At 40.8% G+C, this 13,854-nt stretch overlaps 1 protein-coding gene across 1 annotated transcript in view; it reads right to left on the minus strand.

The window, feature by feature from the left end:
• Positions 1-13,854, minus strand: part of galnt9 (polypeptide N-acetylgalactosaminyltransferase 9) — a 72,159-nt gene that overhangs the window by 13,764 nt on the left and 44,541 nt on the right. Inside the window, exon 7 of the mRNA XM_031848857.1 lies at positions 696-881. Coding sequence (XP_031704717.1) covers positions 696-881 — 186 coding nt within the window. The remainder of the gene's footprint in view (positions 1-695; positions 882-13,854) is intronic.

Consider the following 13,854-nt stretch of genomic DNA (forward strand, 5'->3'; position numbering starts at 1 on the left):
AGTTGGGGGGGGGGGGGGCCCCTTTGCGGTTTTTTTTTCCCACCCCCCCCCCCCCCCCCCCAACATGTTCTCCATGCTGCACTCAATGGTTACATTTCCCCAGCTGGTACTTCCTGCTTGCACTTAGCGAGTTCTCACGTAATGATGTTTGTGTCAGATTTCTAGACGACATGCAGGCATCCGCAGCATGTCAGACCTGTATGTGACGGCTACACAGCCATGTTATTGTTTGGTTATGAACAGCAGTGTGGCTGTTTTGGACAGCGCTACGAGGCTTTCACTGGCGTCCTTCACTGCCAATCATCCCATGCATGGCTGAAGAGGCAAATAGGATTCAATATTAAACTCTTTATTAATAAAAGTAGCTGTTTATGATTTTGCAGCCCATCTCAAAGACCCTTGAAAGCAATTAAACTAAACTGATGTGTATGAAAATAGATTGATTAGACATGAGGCTCATCTCATTCACTTGGTGCTCTCATCTGTTTAGAGTGAGACTCCACTGCCTCCTCGCTCTGCCATTGCTCTGCTGCCAGTATGAAGGTCAAATGGGATGAAATCAGAATTTTGAATTTCTATTGACTAGTGTCTCCGGAGAGCCAGGCTGCATGTCTGAATGAGCAAGTGAGAAAGGAGGGAGCAAAGGATGCTCAGAGTTTGAGGGAGGGAGGGATCTTAGATGGAGAAAAACTTACGTTCATGGGAATGTTCCAGGCCATGTAGACGTGGGATTTGTATTCATCCATCCACACCTCAGCGGCCCTCAGGGCATTGCGCTTAGCGTAGTAATCTATGTCATTGTTGTAGGGCTTCTTGGTGCGCTCGATGTGAGCCACTCTGGCACATGGCAAGACTTCCATACTCCCTCCACACTGCCACACCTAGACAGCAGCAGGAAAGAGAGTCCATGTTTTAATCAAACGTGGATTCGCACAGGAAAGCTTTACTTTTCAAAACATCGTGGAAATGGAGGATGCTTTATTTAAACAGTCTAGGAGCAGTGGAAATTAAACTTCTCCACAACTTTTGCTTACCAGAAGCGTCACTCGACTCAAGTCACAAATCTAATGACTTTAAACTCAACATCAAGTCAAAAGAAGTCTTGCACTCAGGAATAATGACTTCACTTGGGCTCCAGCATTTTAACTCAAAATCAAATGTGAAAAGTTATTCCACTGAAAAGCCTCCTCTTCTCGCTCATGAGGCAATGACCCTGGTGTTAGCACGTATGAGGCTTTAGAACAGTATTTCCCAAACTTTTATTCTTGGGGCCAACTTTTTTTAAAATGACAAACAATTGCAGTCCTCTTAAGAACACACCAGAATATCTGTCAGCTTGGGGATTGAAGGGTAATTCTGGTTCATTGTAATTTGGTTCTTAATTTTGGCCATTATTGCTATCGGTCATGGTAACATTGTACCCCACAAAGTGAGATCATGGAACAGAGCAACAGTGCTACAACAAAGTTATTCATGACAAGAAAAAGCTGTCAGAAAGTTTAGCTACATTTTCTTAACCACTGTATTCTGAGGTCAGTCCAAAAGTAGGTAGAGCCTTGCACAGGGGGTGTGCAGCCACAAAAACAGCAATTGCTGAAGGTCAGTATTGACTCCAGAGCTTGGTCTGTAAACAGTGATGGATGTTTGCAACCTTTTTAAACAACACATTTCATGACCTGAGCTTACTCAGTAAGTACAATCACATTATTACTAATGGGAAGGCTGTTCAACCAAAGTGTCCATAGAAACAACACAGCACAGTTCTCCTCTCCTCTGTCCATCTGCATGCTTTTACCATTCTATGCAAAATTAAGTCAAATCTGTGTTACCTGGCATAAGATTATGAAATAAATAAATCGTGCTTTAGATAGTAGTCAAGAGAATAAGCTTGACATTTTGACCATTTTAATCATTGCGGCTAAGACGCTGAAGCCCAGTAGTTAAAGGAGGAAAATACACACATATTCACATCTTGCCACTTTTCAGAGCAAATTTAAATACAGGGACGAAAGGTCAAATATGCATCTTCATTAATGCATCAGTTGCATCGTGTTAATAAATGGATTTGCTGTAATCTGCCTTCTTATGCAGCCTACTGATTAACATATTGGATGTATGCATGGACACAGAAATATGCTACTAAATATTTCAGCTCACAAAAGAGCCAAGCCAAATATACAAAACACAAAGTCCATTGAATACTCAAAAAATGGGAGCAAAGTGCACAACAACAACTTCATATAAGGAAAAGAAACATTATTTACAATAACGTTTTACATGATTTTATCTTACCAACTGCTTCTTAGCTAGTCTTTCTTTAACATGACACACGTGCTTGATGCTGAAACTAGGTGTTACTGTTCATTATTGTCTGCTGAAGCGGGTAAAAGGGTGGGTGATAAATGCCCTGTGAGCTTATGGCCCATAAATACAAGAGTCCTCAGAGAGTTGCCGATGACAACCCTAAAACCCTGATACCTGTGCGTATGGCATACGGACAGAGTGATATATATAGCCAGGGGGTACATATTTCCCATCTTGAAATGCATCTATTACAGCAAAAAGTATTGATTGATTGTAGATTTAGGGATGTTGTGACAGTCGTCCGACCTACTCAAGGTAAGAAAATAGTGTCAGTTACATGGTAATAAAATAGTCATTTCTTAGAGTGCAGCAAAAGATCAGCATTTTAAAAGCTCTTTCTGAAATAACACCCTTCCAATGATATACAGTATGCAAATCTGCAAATCTATGCCATGCTGTGGGAAAGTGGCCCAGCAGTTACACACTCACGCAGCGCCATCAGAATGCCACAGCATATGGTAATGTCCTTCCAGCCGTACAAACCGCAGAGCCGCCACCACCCACAGTATCTTAATGATGATCACCACGATGCGTAGCAGATGTTCTGATCCATTAACATCTCTCTGAACCCAAAACAATACCCCCTGCATGGTGTTAAAGGAGACTACTGCTGCAAAACTATTTTCTGCCATGAAGTCCATTGCAGGGCTGAAGACTGTGTCGAGCTGACCATGTTTATTCAATGTCATGCAGGTGAATGCAGCTTCTTCTGCTTTAGGACATGTTCACCATAATTATGTTTGGGGTGATTTATTCAAACTGTTCTCACATAGTTTGGTTCCCTTGGCTAGACTAGAACAGTACCGTTTTACTTAGAGCAACAAATCACAACCTCAGGTGTGAGCCTTCTCATCCCCTCCTTCTGTGTAGTTCCTCTGTGACGAGTGAGTACCAACAACTGAAACCCTGAATGCAAAAGCTCTCAAGATGATTAAAATACATTCTGAGATCTTTAAGAAACTAATGTGAAGAACTTTTAAAAACAGCTCATATAATATATACTTAAAGTTACCACAAGGAGTCTGTAACTGGTTATGAAACACACTCACTGTAATGCTGAGGCCTCTATATGACCTACATAAGCAAACGAGACCGTCAGTAAGTAGATTGTCTATGTCTAGATAGTTATTTTGCCATGGTGGACCTAGATCTGGTATCAGAGCTGCCTTCAACATGCAATCCGAGCTCTGGCGCGAGTTAGACAATCCTACCGCATTTGTCTGAAGGGGCCGCCAAAATCAACACAAAATGAAAGTTCCTTGTTGTAACTTCAAACTTAAAAACTATAATACGTTCCTCAAACAGCTGGGTACTGTACTGGGTAATGTTTCTAGCAAATGATGCTCAATTGGGAGTAAATAGCGTATTTATTATGGACTATTTCATCCGTAGATTTAAATATATTTGGTGCTCTAGTGAGGTGTTTTTTGGCAGCAGGACGGTGTATGTGGGACTGCCTCAAAATAAACCTCTCTCATGTTTATGGCAATGAAGGAACATGTCATCCAGGAAAGTGTTCTTGATTCAGAGTTATTAGGAAGCTACTTTTTAGTAATTCCCCAATTGTCAAGGTCTTTCCAAATTAATTTGTTATCCAGTCTTTGGTACCTACTCAGTACTCTCAGTTTTTTCTTTTATTGTAAAGTATCATGGCAGATTCGCACAAGAATAAGATAACAGACAACGTTCACAATTATTAGAAATTATTAGAGGTCCCCAGGTAATACTAATCCCATGCAAAGTAGGGCTTTACATTTTCATGTAGCTCTGTTACTGCAGTGTTGAAACTAGCTAAACATAAGACAGCAAAAAGCCCAATCAAATCACCAGAGTAAGATCCAGTGGGTAGGCAAGATTTCTGAATCAGTGCATTGAGCCATATGGCCAAGTGTGCTACATTAATGGAAATGAGACACTATCAAACATTTACCCAAGTCCCACTTATCATAATTTACATGTTTCTGTAATGCTTAAGGGTGTATGAAAGCTTGTGTTTAATTGAATGGTAATAAAGGCATCCGCCCTCTGTTATTCTCTTGTACCCTGAAGCACTTAATTTCCCCAGCTGTATCACTGGTGGAGTTCACCGGGATGACCTGAGCTTAAACACCTCCATTGGCTGGCTGACCCCTCATCTTGACTGCCAATGATCCACAGTGACCCTGGCCTAAAAAATCCATTTGTACTTTGGAGTAGGCTTTACTTGCTTTGCTGTTGCCCATGACAAGTGCATGCCTTTCCAGAAAAGCCTTTATGGTTGGTGCATTTATGTGGGTGGAAGTGCAATACCAATTAAATGGTAAGTCTTTAGTCCTTGGAGATTTGCCCCAGCACCTTTTGTATCATGGGTAGCTCTGTGTAATGCGGTCTTTCAATGGTTTCCTTACCCAGGTTTACTCTTTAAAATCAATAGGGTTGGTATGTACCGTATGTGTGTGAAATAAATATAGTATGTTTGTTAAGTGCTTGTGCACTCATGGATAATTGAAAATGTGTATATGTGTAACTGCAGTTAGCAGTTTGCCTGGCACTAAAAGCAAATTGAAGATCGATATTTTCTCCAACACCATTTCCAGAAGGTCACAAACCTAATAGCTAACTAGGGTTGTAAAACAGGCTTTAGTTTCTTTGCATCACATTAGGCTTCTGTCATTGGACAGAAGCAACACAGTGTTTTCTCAGTAGTGAGGGAAAGGTTTATTTTCTCTTTTTTTCTTTCACATGGTAGCAGTTCACTGCGGATTTTTACCACTGTACCATCAGACAGCTGATGATAATACTGTGTGACTGTAATCATCTCAATAAGCATTATTCATTTAGATTATATATCACAACCTGGTGTATTACAAATTAGATGGCAAGTAAGTTGCAAGAAAACATTTAATGTGATATCCAATATAGCAAAATTCTAATTTATCTGCCAATTTTGGTAGATGTTGGTGTTCGGAGATCCAGATACTTTTAGGGCAGAACAAGAAGAGTTATTCCAAGAGTGTTCCAGTGCTGGAAAAAAAAGATACCATTGCTGAATAAATCTAGCTGCGGTAGCTTCTTACATAAATACTAATCTCTGGTCACCTCTGGGAGCAGGGTGTGAGAGAATGTCTAAAGGCAAACCGTCTTTAATTTGTCGGGTCTACCTTGTTAGTCAATATCCCTCAGCATAATAAGTGTGATTGTATGTTTGTTCAGTGTACAAGCAGGCGTACAGAGACAAAAACATTTAAAATGCTAAAATCACATCACATAAGAAGAACCTCACATTTATAACTTGCCAGACACCACATCAAAGATAACCATTACAGGGTTGAATGTATAGTGGTGCTTCTCCATGTTGAAAGTATTTTACATTCTATTAAGATTGTGACTTTTATCTGAATGCCACTTAGATCAACATCAGGGCACTGCAGTGTTTGGCTTTGTTGATAGGTGAGAAGTAGACACGGGCATAGCCCCTGCACAGTCCCTCAGCGAGAAGATGTTTATTACTATATAGTTATTCTTAATGCTTGTCATTTGTGCCACCGAGTCGGATTTCTGTGTAAAATCAGAGACAATCTTGCAGTTTCACAAGAAACTTCTTCAGCGGGGCCTCCAGCGGAGCCTCCAGCGGGGCCTCCAGCGGGGCCTCCGGCGCGACCTGCCCGCCGTGGACTGATCAAGATGCGGCTTCACTGCCACGTTTGACCTGCAGTCAGAAGCTCCAGCTAGAAGAAGAGAGCTCTGCGCCCAGCAGCAGCGTCTCCTCCTCCAGCCAGGAGCAGGTCCCCGCTGGGAGCTGCTGGAGGCCCAGGCCGAATTGCTGGTCCTGTTGGAGAGAAGGGAGGCACAGGAGACCCAGAACCAGGACTGGATGGGAGCCAGACCCTGCTGCAGTAAAAGGAGAGGTTTTCTGAAGGGTGCTCGGAAATACTACCACTATTGGAAACAGCCCAACTCAACACAAAATGAAAGTTCCTTGTAGAAAAAATCTGAGGTTCGGGAGGGTTGGAGATGGTTACTAAATTCCTTCCTTGATTTAACAGCAAACATCCTGGTACAAGACATCCGCAGGGAGTCAACTCTGCCTTCGAGGATCATCAGTGCTGATGTGATCTTTTTCAACATGTGAGAGAATCACAGATCTGATGATTTGGAGGAAAAACAAGACAGCAGATTGCTGGCTCCAACAGTGTTGCATTCCAGCACAGCTCGTGAGTCTATCCTGCAACCTGTATCTTCATAACCAGGACTTCAAAGCATTTAGCAAAACAAATCAGACCAAATGTGTGATATGTTTTACAGTGATACAGTATGGAGGCATGTGCTTTTGTGTTCACACTGCAGAACATATTAACGTCAAGCTGAGAACACCTCTGCTAATGACATGGCACTTTTTATGTTGCTATAATGCAAATCATTGGACAATATGTGGAATCAATCACGCCAAAATAACTTGAGTTGTTCTATACTAAGCCAAATGGTTATCTGCTGCTCTACTTACATACAAATAATATTGAAATTCCTCGTTACTTAAATAAATTAGCATACAATAAGACCCTCCAAACACATTGAATACAAATGTGGAAAAAATAATTATGATGCTATTGTTCAGGGGAAACAGAGCTTCAAAAGAGGGAAGACATGCTGCAGTTACAGTTTTGTTTCCATTTAATATTCTAATATTATGGAAATATTATGTAATCTAAATACCAAATAAGATTGTTTTATTCTTTTAACTCCTAAGACATCCCACGCACACGACCCCAGGACTGCATTTTGCACAAGTTCATTTGGCACTGACCCTTCATAAAATTGCAGCCTGCATCATTAAGAGGAAGCACTTAACACAGAGCACTTTGATGTAGTGGTAATGTAATTGCTAATTTAATTTAATTGTCTCTGTACATGCAGTTAGTTAATTGCAGCTGGCCCATTTGCGTGATAAGCTCCACGGGGCTACGAAAAAACATCAGCCATAAAAAGCATAAAAGCTATTAACAGCAGTAAACAGGTTTCCATCAGCGCCATTACACAATACAATCAATAAACTGGGAAAATGCAGCACGTAAAAGGCTTAGAACGCGCATTCAGACAGGCTTCGGATATAAGATCTTGGCCATTTTCATGGGAAAAACAATATCCACATGTGGGTAAAAAAAAGTATTTACTCCATCATGGGCCATGAGAACAGGAAAAATGGGGCATCATCGGTGTGTCATTGGAACCACTTTGTCAGGGATTGAATTAACCTTTAACCTGTCCATTCACTTTCAAAATACACTGTAATAATACAGACCTCGGCATACCACTATATGAAGTGTGTGGGAATGTTGGATTGTTAGTTTTGGTTCCAGCAGCAGTCTGACATGTCAGAAAGGTGTGGAGGGAGAAGATTTCAGGTGCTGTTTCTTTTACTGGAACTACAAGGATCATATTACCATTTAGGCCTTTTCTCAGTGAGTGGTCAAAATTGAAAATAGGGCAGAGGAGATGGAGCCACTGTGCAGCTAAGAACCCAGATCAAGATGATGAAAGGGAGTGCTGAGGTCATGCAGACTTAATATAATCCCTCATCTTGCCAGACAGCTGACATATTTGACAGACAGGGAGGGAAATGACCCTACAGCAACAAACACAGGCCCCAGGACTGCCCAGATAAGTGTCGTCGTTTCCTGGGGTCAACCAGAGTTCATCTCCACTTTCTCAGCTAGTTTGTGTGCATGACTGCAGCGGTTTGGATACAAACAGATAACAATTGGCATGAAGATGGGTTTCTAACTTTGAACGTAGGGGAGAGAAACATTATCCGGAGGTATTTTACTGCTCTCTGACGGACTGACTGATTGTCTCACTGTGTAGTGATCTTTTTAAAAAAAATGGAGACCACACTTTCTGCCACACTGCTTTATAAATCAACACTGTAGCTAATGATTTCTACCTATGGAACACCATACATAACAAAGACATTTTGGAGTCATGATGCTGGAGACACAAGAGACATCATTGCTAATGTCTTTGATGCAGACGTATCAGTATATCTCTGCATCAACCCATTTATTTTACAACTGCTTGTCCAACAGTAATTAGGCAAAGATGCTTGCTATTCAAAAAAGAAAAAAACATTCTGAAACTTAACTTTACTTATTCTGGTGAAGAACTTTTCACAATTTAACAAAAGAACGAAGCTCTGAATTGTAGGTTTCAAATTACAAAGTGAAATGTTGTAGCAGATCTGCTTCTCTGGAGGGCATTCAATTGACTGCCAATCGACCTGTTGGCTTGAAGCTTCTTCACAAAACATCATGGAAATAATTAGTTCTTCCTCTCATTTGTTTCTCTCCATATGGAGCACGAGATAATCACTACTGTGTCATTACGGCACTGTTGGCGGGACTCTGGGAATTAACATTATATAACTCATCTCTTTACTTTCAAGCAGCTTCATTTATTTTGTATACCTCTCGGCTAGTAAGGTGTCCTGTTATTAAGGCAAGTTTAAACAGCTACCCTGTCTCTGTTTTTGTAAATTCAAAAACATTATCAATAATGTCACTATGAGTGAATACATCTAAATATCTATTCCTATTTATTTTGAGGATATTCAACAGGCTCAGTTTGCAGGCAAGTGACATTTCAGAACCTCGAGGGATGATCTTCCGGGAGTGTCACTGCTGCATTCAAAATTGATGGTGCACATGCATTAATCCAGCAGCTCTCAGTCCTGGTACTTGAGTACACATCCAAGCTGGTGTCCTATCAAAAAACATTCATCTAACATCAGGTGATAATTCAATGCCTGACTAGATGACAAGAAAACATGAAGGGCTGTAATACTTGAGGATTAAGATTGAGAGCCATTACATTATCAATAGCAACAACGACAAAACCTTAAACCACCATTTATCCATTGTTTGGCCACACACAACACTGACATATTTTTCATCTTCAAAGTCAATATGGTGAACGTGTCAGCAAACAGTTGCCTCCACATCCAACAACCATGGGGCCACATTAGCATTCATTTGAAGTGATGTTTCTATCCACCGGATGAATGCAATTTTCACCCTAGCTCTGGTTTGCGCTCCACTAGCTCCTGAAGAACTTTTCCGGCTTTTTAGCAGCTAAATCATCTACTTGCTAGCTTTGTCTGTCAGTCGGTTTATCAGAGCTGATTAGAGCAGTGAGGCTAAACCAAAACATTCAAGTTGTGGGCCAGAAAACTAAAACAATGGACTGAAAGATGATACAATGCTCCATAGACCGAGGGGAACTGCAGGTTTGGGTGATGCCCTTTCACTCATCTGATCCATTTTTATTAGAAAAATATACTATTGCAGCTTTAGGTTGAGTCATAAAAAACAGATTTACAAAATTCTTAACCTGTGCACCAGGATCCAGTGTCAGTGACTCTATACAAAAGCGTTTTTGTATAGAGTCACTGGCACTGGATCTTTTGCAGTATGTATTCTGATTAAAGTTGATGGATTCATAAGCATAACTGTATCAAAGGACTGCCTTCAAGTTCACACGGAAAATTTCACAATTAACCTGGAAGAAAGCCCTCCACAGACACAGATATCCGCTTGAGATAATGAGTTGTTTGCGCCCGGTTGCATCTGGTGAATTTTAAACGTCCCTGTTTCTAATTGAAATGCTCTCGAATCTGCAATATCTTTACCCAAGGGATGTCTCTCCGCAGGATGATATCCCAAAAAGTCTCACCCTTTTCGAAGAAATGCCAGGAAGTGCTAATAAAGGGTGCAGGCCAACAAGACTGAATGTTTTTTTTCTTTGTCTTCTCACATCCTTGTTTTAAGGTTATAGGGAGAAAGACATTAAGACATTACAACGGAAATCATATAAAATATTATATAAAGGGATTTTATGAGGTACAGCGGACAGAGTCTGTGTTCCCTGTAGTGTGTTGACACATCCTGGCTGGTAAGACTGTGACAAGAGATTGTAGAATATATTGAAACAGTCATGGAGCTAACCTTTTTTCCTTTTTTAGAATCAGCTCTGGGGTCATTATCTATGCAATATTTATTCACACCAACACTAATTTCCAGTTCTGAAAGCTGTGAATATCACATGGTAGCAAGTCATATTTTCAAAGCTGTTGCTTAAGTGAGAAGAATATCAACAAGGAAATATAGAGGAATTAAGGTTTGATTTGTATCTGATGAATGATAACTTTGAGCCACCTGTTCTCATGGGAAGACGTAAAAGTATTATTATATCTAAGGACATTTCACAAGTCATGATAATGCATTTAAGGCTTTTTACGTGTCATTTTACCGTTGAAACAGACACATTTGGGTTTAAGCAAAAAAAACACTGAGTTAGGTTTTGGAAAAACAGTATGGTTGGGCATCAAATAAATACGTAAAGTAAGTAAAACGTATACAACGTAACATACTGTAAGTATGAAAAACACAGTCACAAACATCACTAACGCAACTTAAAAATAAGACGACAACACTTTGTATTGCGCCATCAACCTCCCCTCACGCCCACCGTATTTTAAATTGTCATTCATACGGCCAGTGTCGTGACCAGGCTGCTTTGAGAGGATCTCAAGCACATGTCACAGTGGAAAATAAAAAGTTAAATTTGCATTATGTAATTTATGACTCTTCGACCTCTATCAGCAAAGGAGGAAATGCAACATTGAGAGGTCTCTGGCACAGCTTACAGTGGCTTTTAATAAAAAGATAATAATAAATTCACATTTGTACAAAAGCACAAACAAGCCAGCTAAAGTTAGGTTTAGGCAACAAAACCTGTTTGTTGGACCCATCCCCTTCCGTCCCGCCCACCATATACAGTCTTGTTGGATGTTAAATACTACATCACTTGCTCTGATTGTTGCTTAGTCACGTGGATGCATTTAATTTGTGTGTCCAACAGGAAAAAGGATCCTAATTGACATTCTATTGGCATTATTTTCGTCCTGAGCCACACAAAAAGAAAAACAGACAACACACAACCAATAGATTGCATTTCAAGACTATATACTGGGCTGGGAAGTCACTGGGCAATTTTACTCCTGCACTTAACCACAATGTAATGTTTCCACTTGGAGCCAAACTTGCTGTTTCTCCCTGTTTAAAGTATTTTTGCCAAGCTGCACTACCTAGCTACTGTTGTTAGCTACATCTTTACAGAGTGATATTCAGTGAATAAAAACATGTTAAACTATTCTTTCCAGTTTTGTTACCCTTGCCAGAGTACACTGAGACCTCAGTGTTTTTCCTTTATGCTATTCTACACCAATTGTTGACTTTCTGTGGGAATTTCCCCCAGTTAGTTAATGTGTCACACTGGACAGAATCATTGCCATGCTAGCCTCTCCCATTCCCTTCCTCTCAAGTCTTGCGTAATGATGAGCGATGTTTCAAAGCGTTGGGAACTGAACACTCCCTCATCCATTGAGAGGCTGGATATGAGCCACTCCCAACGGCCCATCACTTCATTGCATGCCTTATTTTCCCGCCTCTCCTCCTCATACATCCATAAAATGGAGGATGTTGATGGAGAGATAGATAGATGTGGAGGTCCTTTTAACTGTGCCTGTCAAGAGCTAATTTCATCCAGTTGCTGCCCTTCGTCTTTGATATTCCTGCCGATTTGCTGGTGCGACCGAATAACTGCTTGCTACTCTTCAAATACTTCGGCCTTGTCAGATTACTTTAAGATTTCAACTTAAGCCTGAGACATCTAAGAGAAACAATCGCGTGAACAGACTAACTAATGCTCAGATAATGAATGAGCCAATCCGTGCTTGTTAAGTGTTACTGTATCTCCTGGTGATGGCACTGAAAGAGCTTTTGATGCTTCTCTCTATCAATTGTATGGAATAGCAAAAGGATGTGAAATGCACAGTTCATCTGAAATGATCTTAATTAGCTTGTCAAAATGTGCTCAAATTAAGGAGGGAGTATCTGCAATCACTCTTGAAAGAGGTTTTTAATGAAGTTTATGATTCACATGGATAATAGGTAAGCTGACAAGGTCTGTCTAATTACCTATCCCTTTGGCCCTAAGCACCAAAGCAGCAATTATCTGATGTATGCTGATGCTCAGAAAGCCATGTCATCTATCCAAAGCCATTATAGGCTGAGGAGTACATGTCACTGTTTGAAGGAAAACATAAAGTATACTTTCCAAACACACAATCTGTTGAGGCATAAATTACAAGGAAAGCCTGGATCAGCAGGAACTGAAGTAAAAGCAAGACAATACAAGTCTTGAATTATCTATGCATGGAACACACAGATGCATGAATGCAAATCACCAACAACTTTTATTGTGTCAGTTGATTGAATGCAAAACCTACGTTAAAATCCACAACAACATAAAACATATGCAAAGCTGCTCCACTTCGCCATATCTCGGCGGTAAGTCCTTCATAGCCGCAGTAATTCCTCCGAAACAATACCTCATCTGAGTCTTGTATACACAACTTTTCCAGCTGCATCTATTCCCACTTGTCTCTCCTTCCTTAGACGGATGCAGACTGGAACATACAGTAATGAACCATGGAGTAAGTAAACCTGAGTCCATTAAGCCCCAACGGATTGATTCAGCCACTAAATAATGCAGGCATTGAAAAAGACAAATTCCCAATCAATATCCAATGCTGTTGTTATCTTTACGCGGGCTGTAGGGATGGAGAGCAGATGGTTCCTCCCATGTTGGAGTTTGACTGTGTTGTGAGAGAATAAATCAGTCATCTAGCAGTGATGGGATGAGCAAACAGAGCAAGGCCGTCGAAAAGGCTACCTACTGCAAGTCAAGGCCAAAGTAAGACTGAGACTAAACAAGCTCTGGACCAAGTCAAGAACTAGACGGACACAATTTGAGTCCTCCCAACCTGAACTAGTCTTTAACCAGCAGCCATTCAATTGAGTTTTTTCATTGTGAGGGGATAGAAAACACAGCACCACAGCGCTGTAACAAAAAATGTTCCCACATGAGCAGAGGTCAATAAAAGATACGTTACTGCACCAACTACCAGATTGTTTGTTATACAGTGCCCTGTCCACAGGCTCCTGCAGCATTCCTCACTATGGTATTTATCCAATAATTCTCCATATTTGTCTCCTCCATTTGAAAAGGTTTAATACCAGGATTCTTCAGATGACTAAGATTTGTTCTCATCTTTGAAATGACTCAGTTTGTTGGAGATGGCTCACATATGGTCAGTGCCTAATGTCATTTGTGGCTCGATGGACATGGCCATACCAGTGATTTTGAAGCAGCCAGAATGACTGGTGTCCACAGATGGCCGGGGCTTAATGCCTCCTCATAACGACGTTCCTGTCCTCTCCAAGGTGAGTTATTTTTTTGTGAAGGGCTGCGGCCTGTAGGAGTCGCAGAGGTTTGGTCAGATGTTCTAATAGGGCACATGTCAGAAATGTAAATTTTCAAGTTACAATCTGTGTGACCTGAATGGCCCTGTGTGTGTGTGTGTGTGTGTGTGTGTGTGTGTGTGTGTGTGTGTGT

The sequence above is a fragment of the Anarrhichthys ocellatus genome, unplaced genomic scaffold (assembly GCF_004355925.1).
Source record: "Anarrhichthys ocellatus isolate YVR2014 unplaced genomic scaffold, GSC_Weel_1.0 scaffold9, whole genome shotgun sequence".
Lineage (NCBI taxonomy): Eukaryota > Metazoa > Chordata > Actinopteri > Perciformes > Anarhichadidae > Anarrhichthys > Anarrhichthys ocellatus.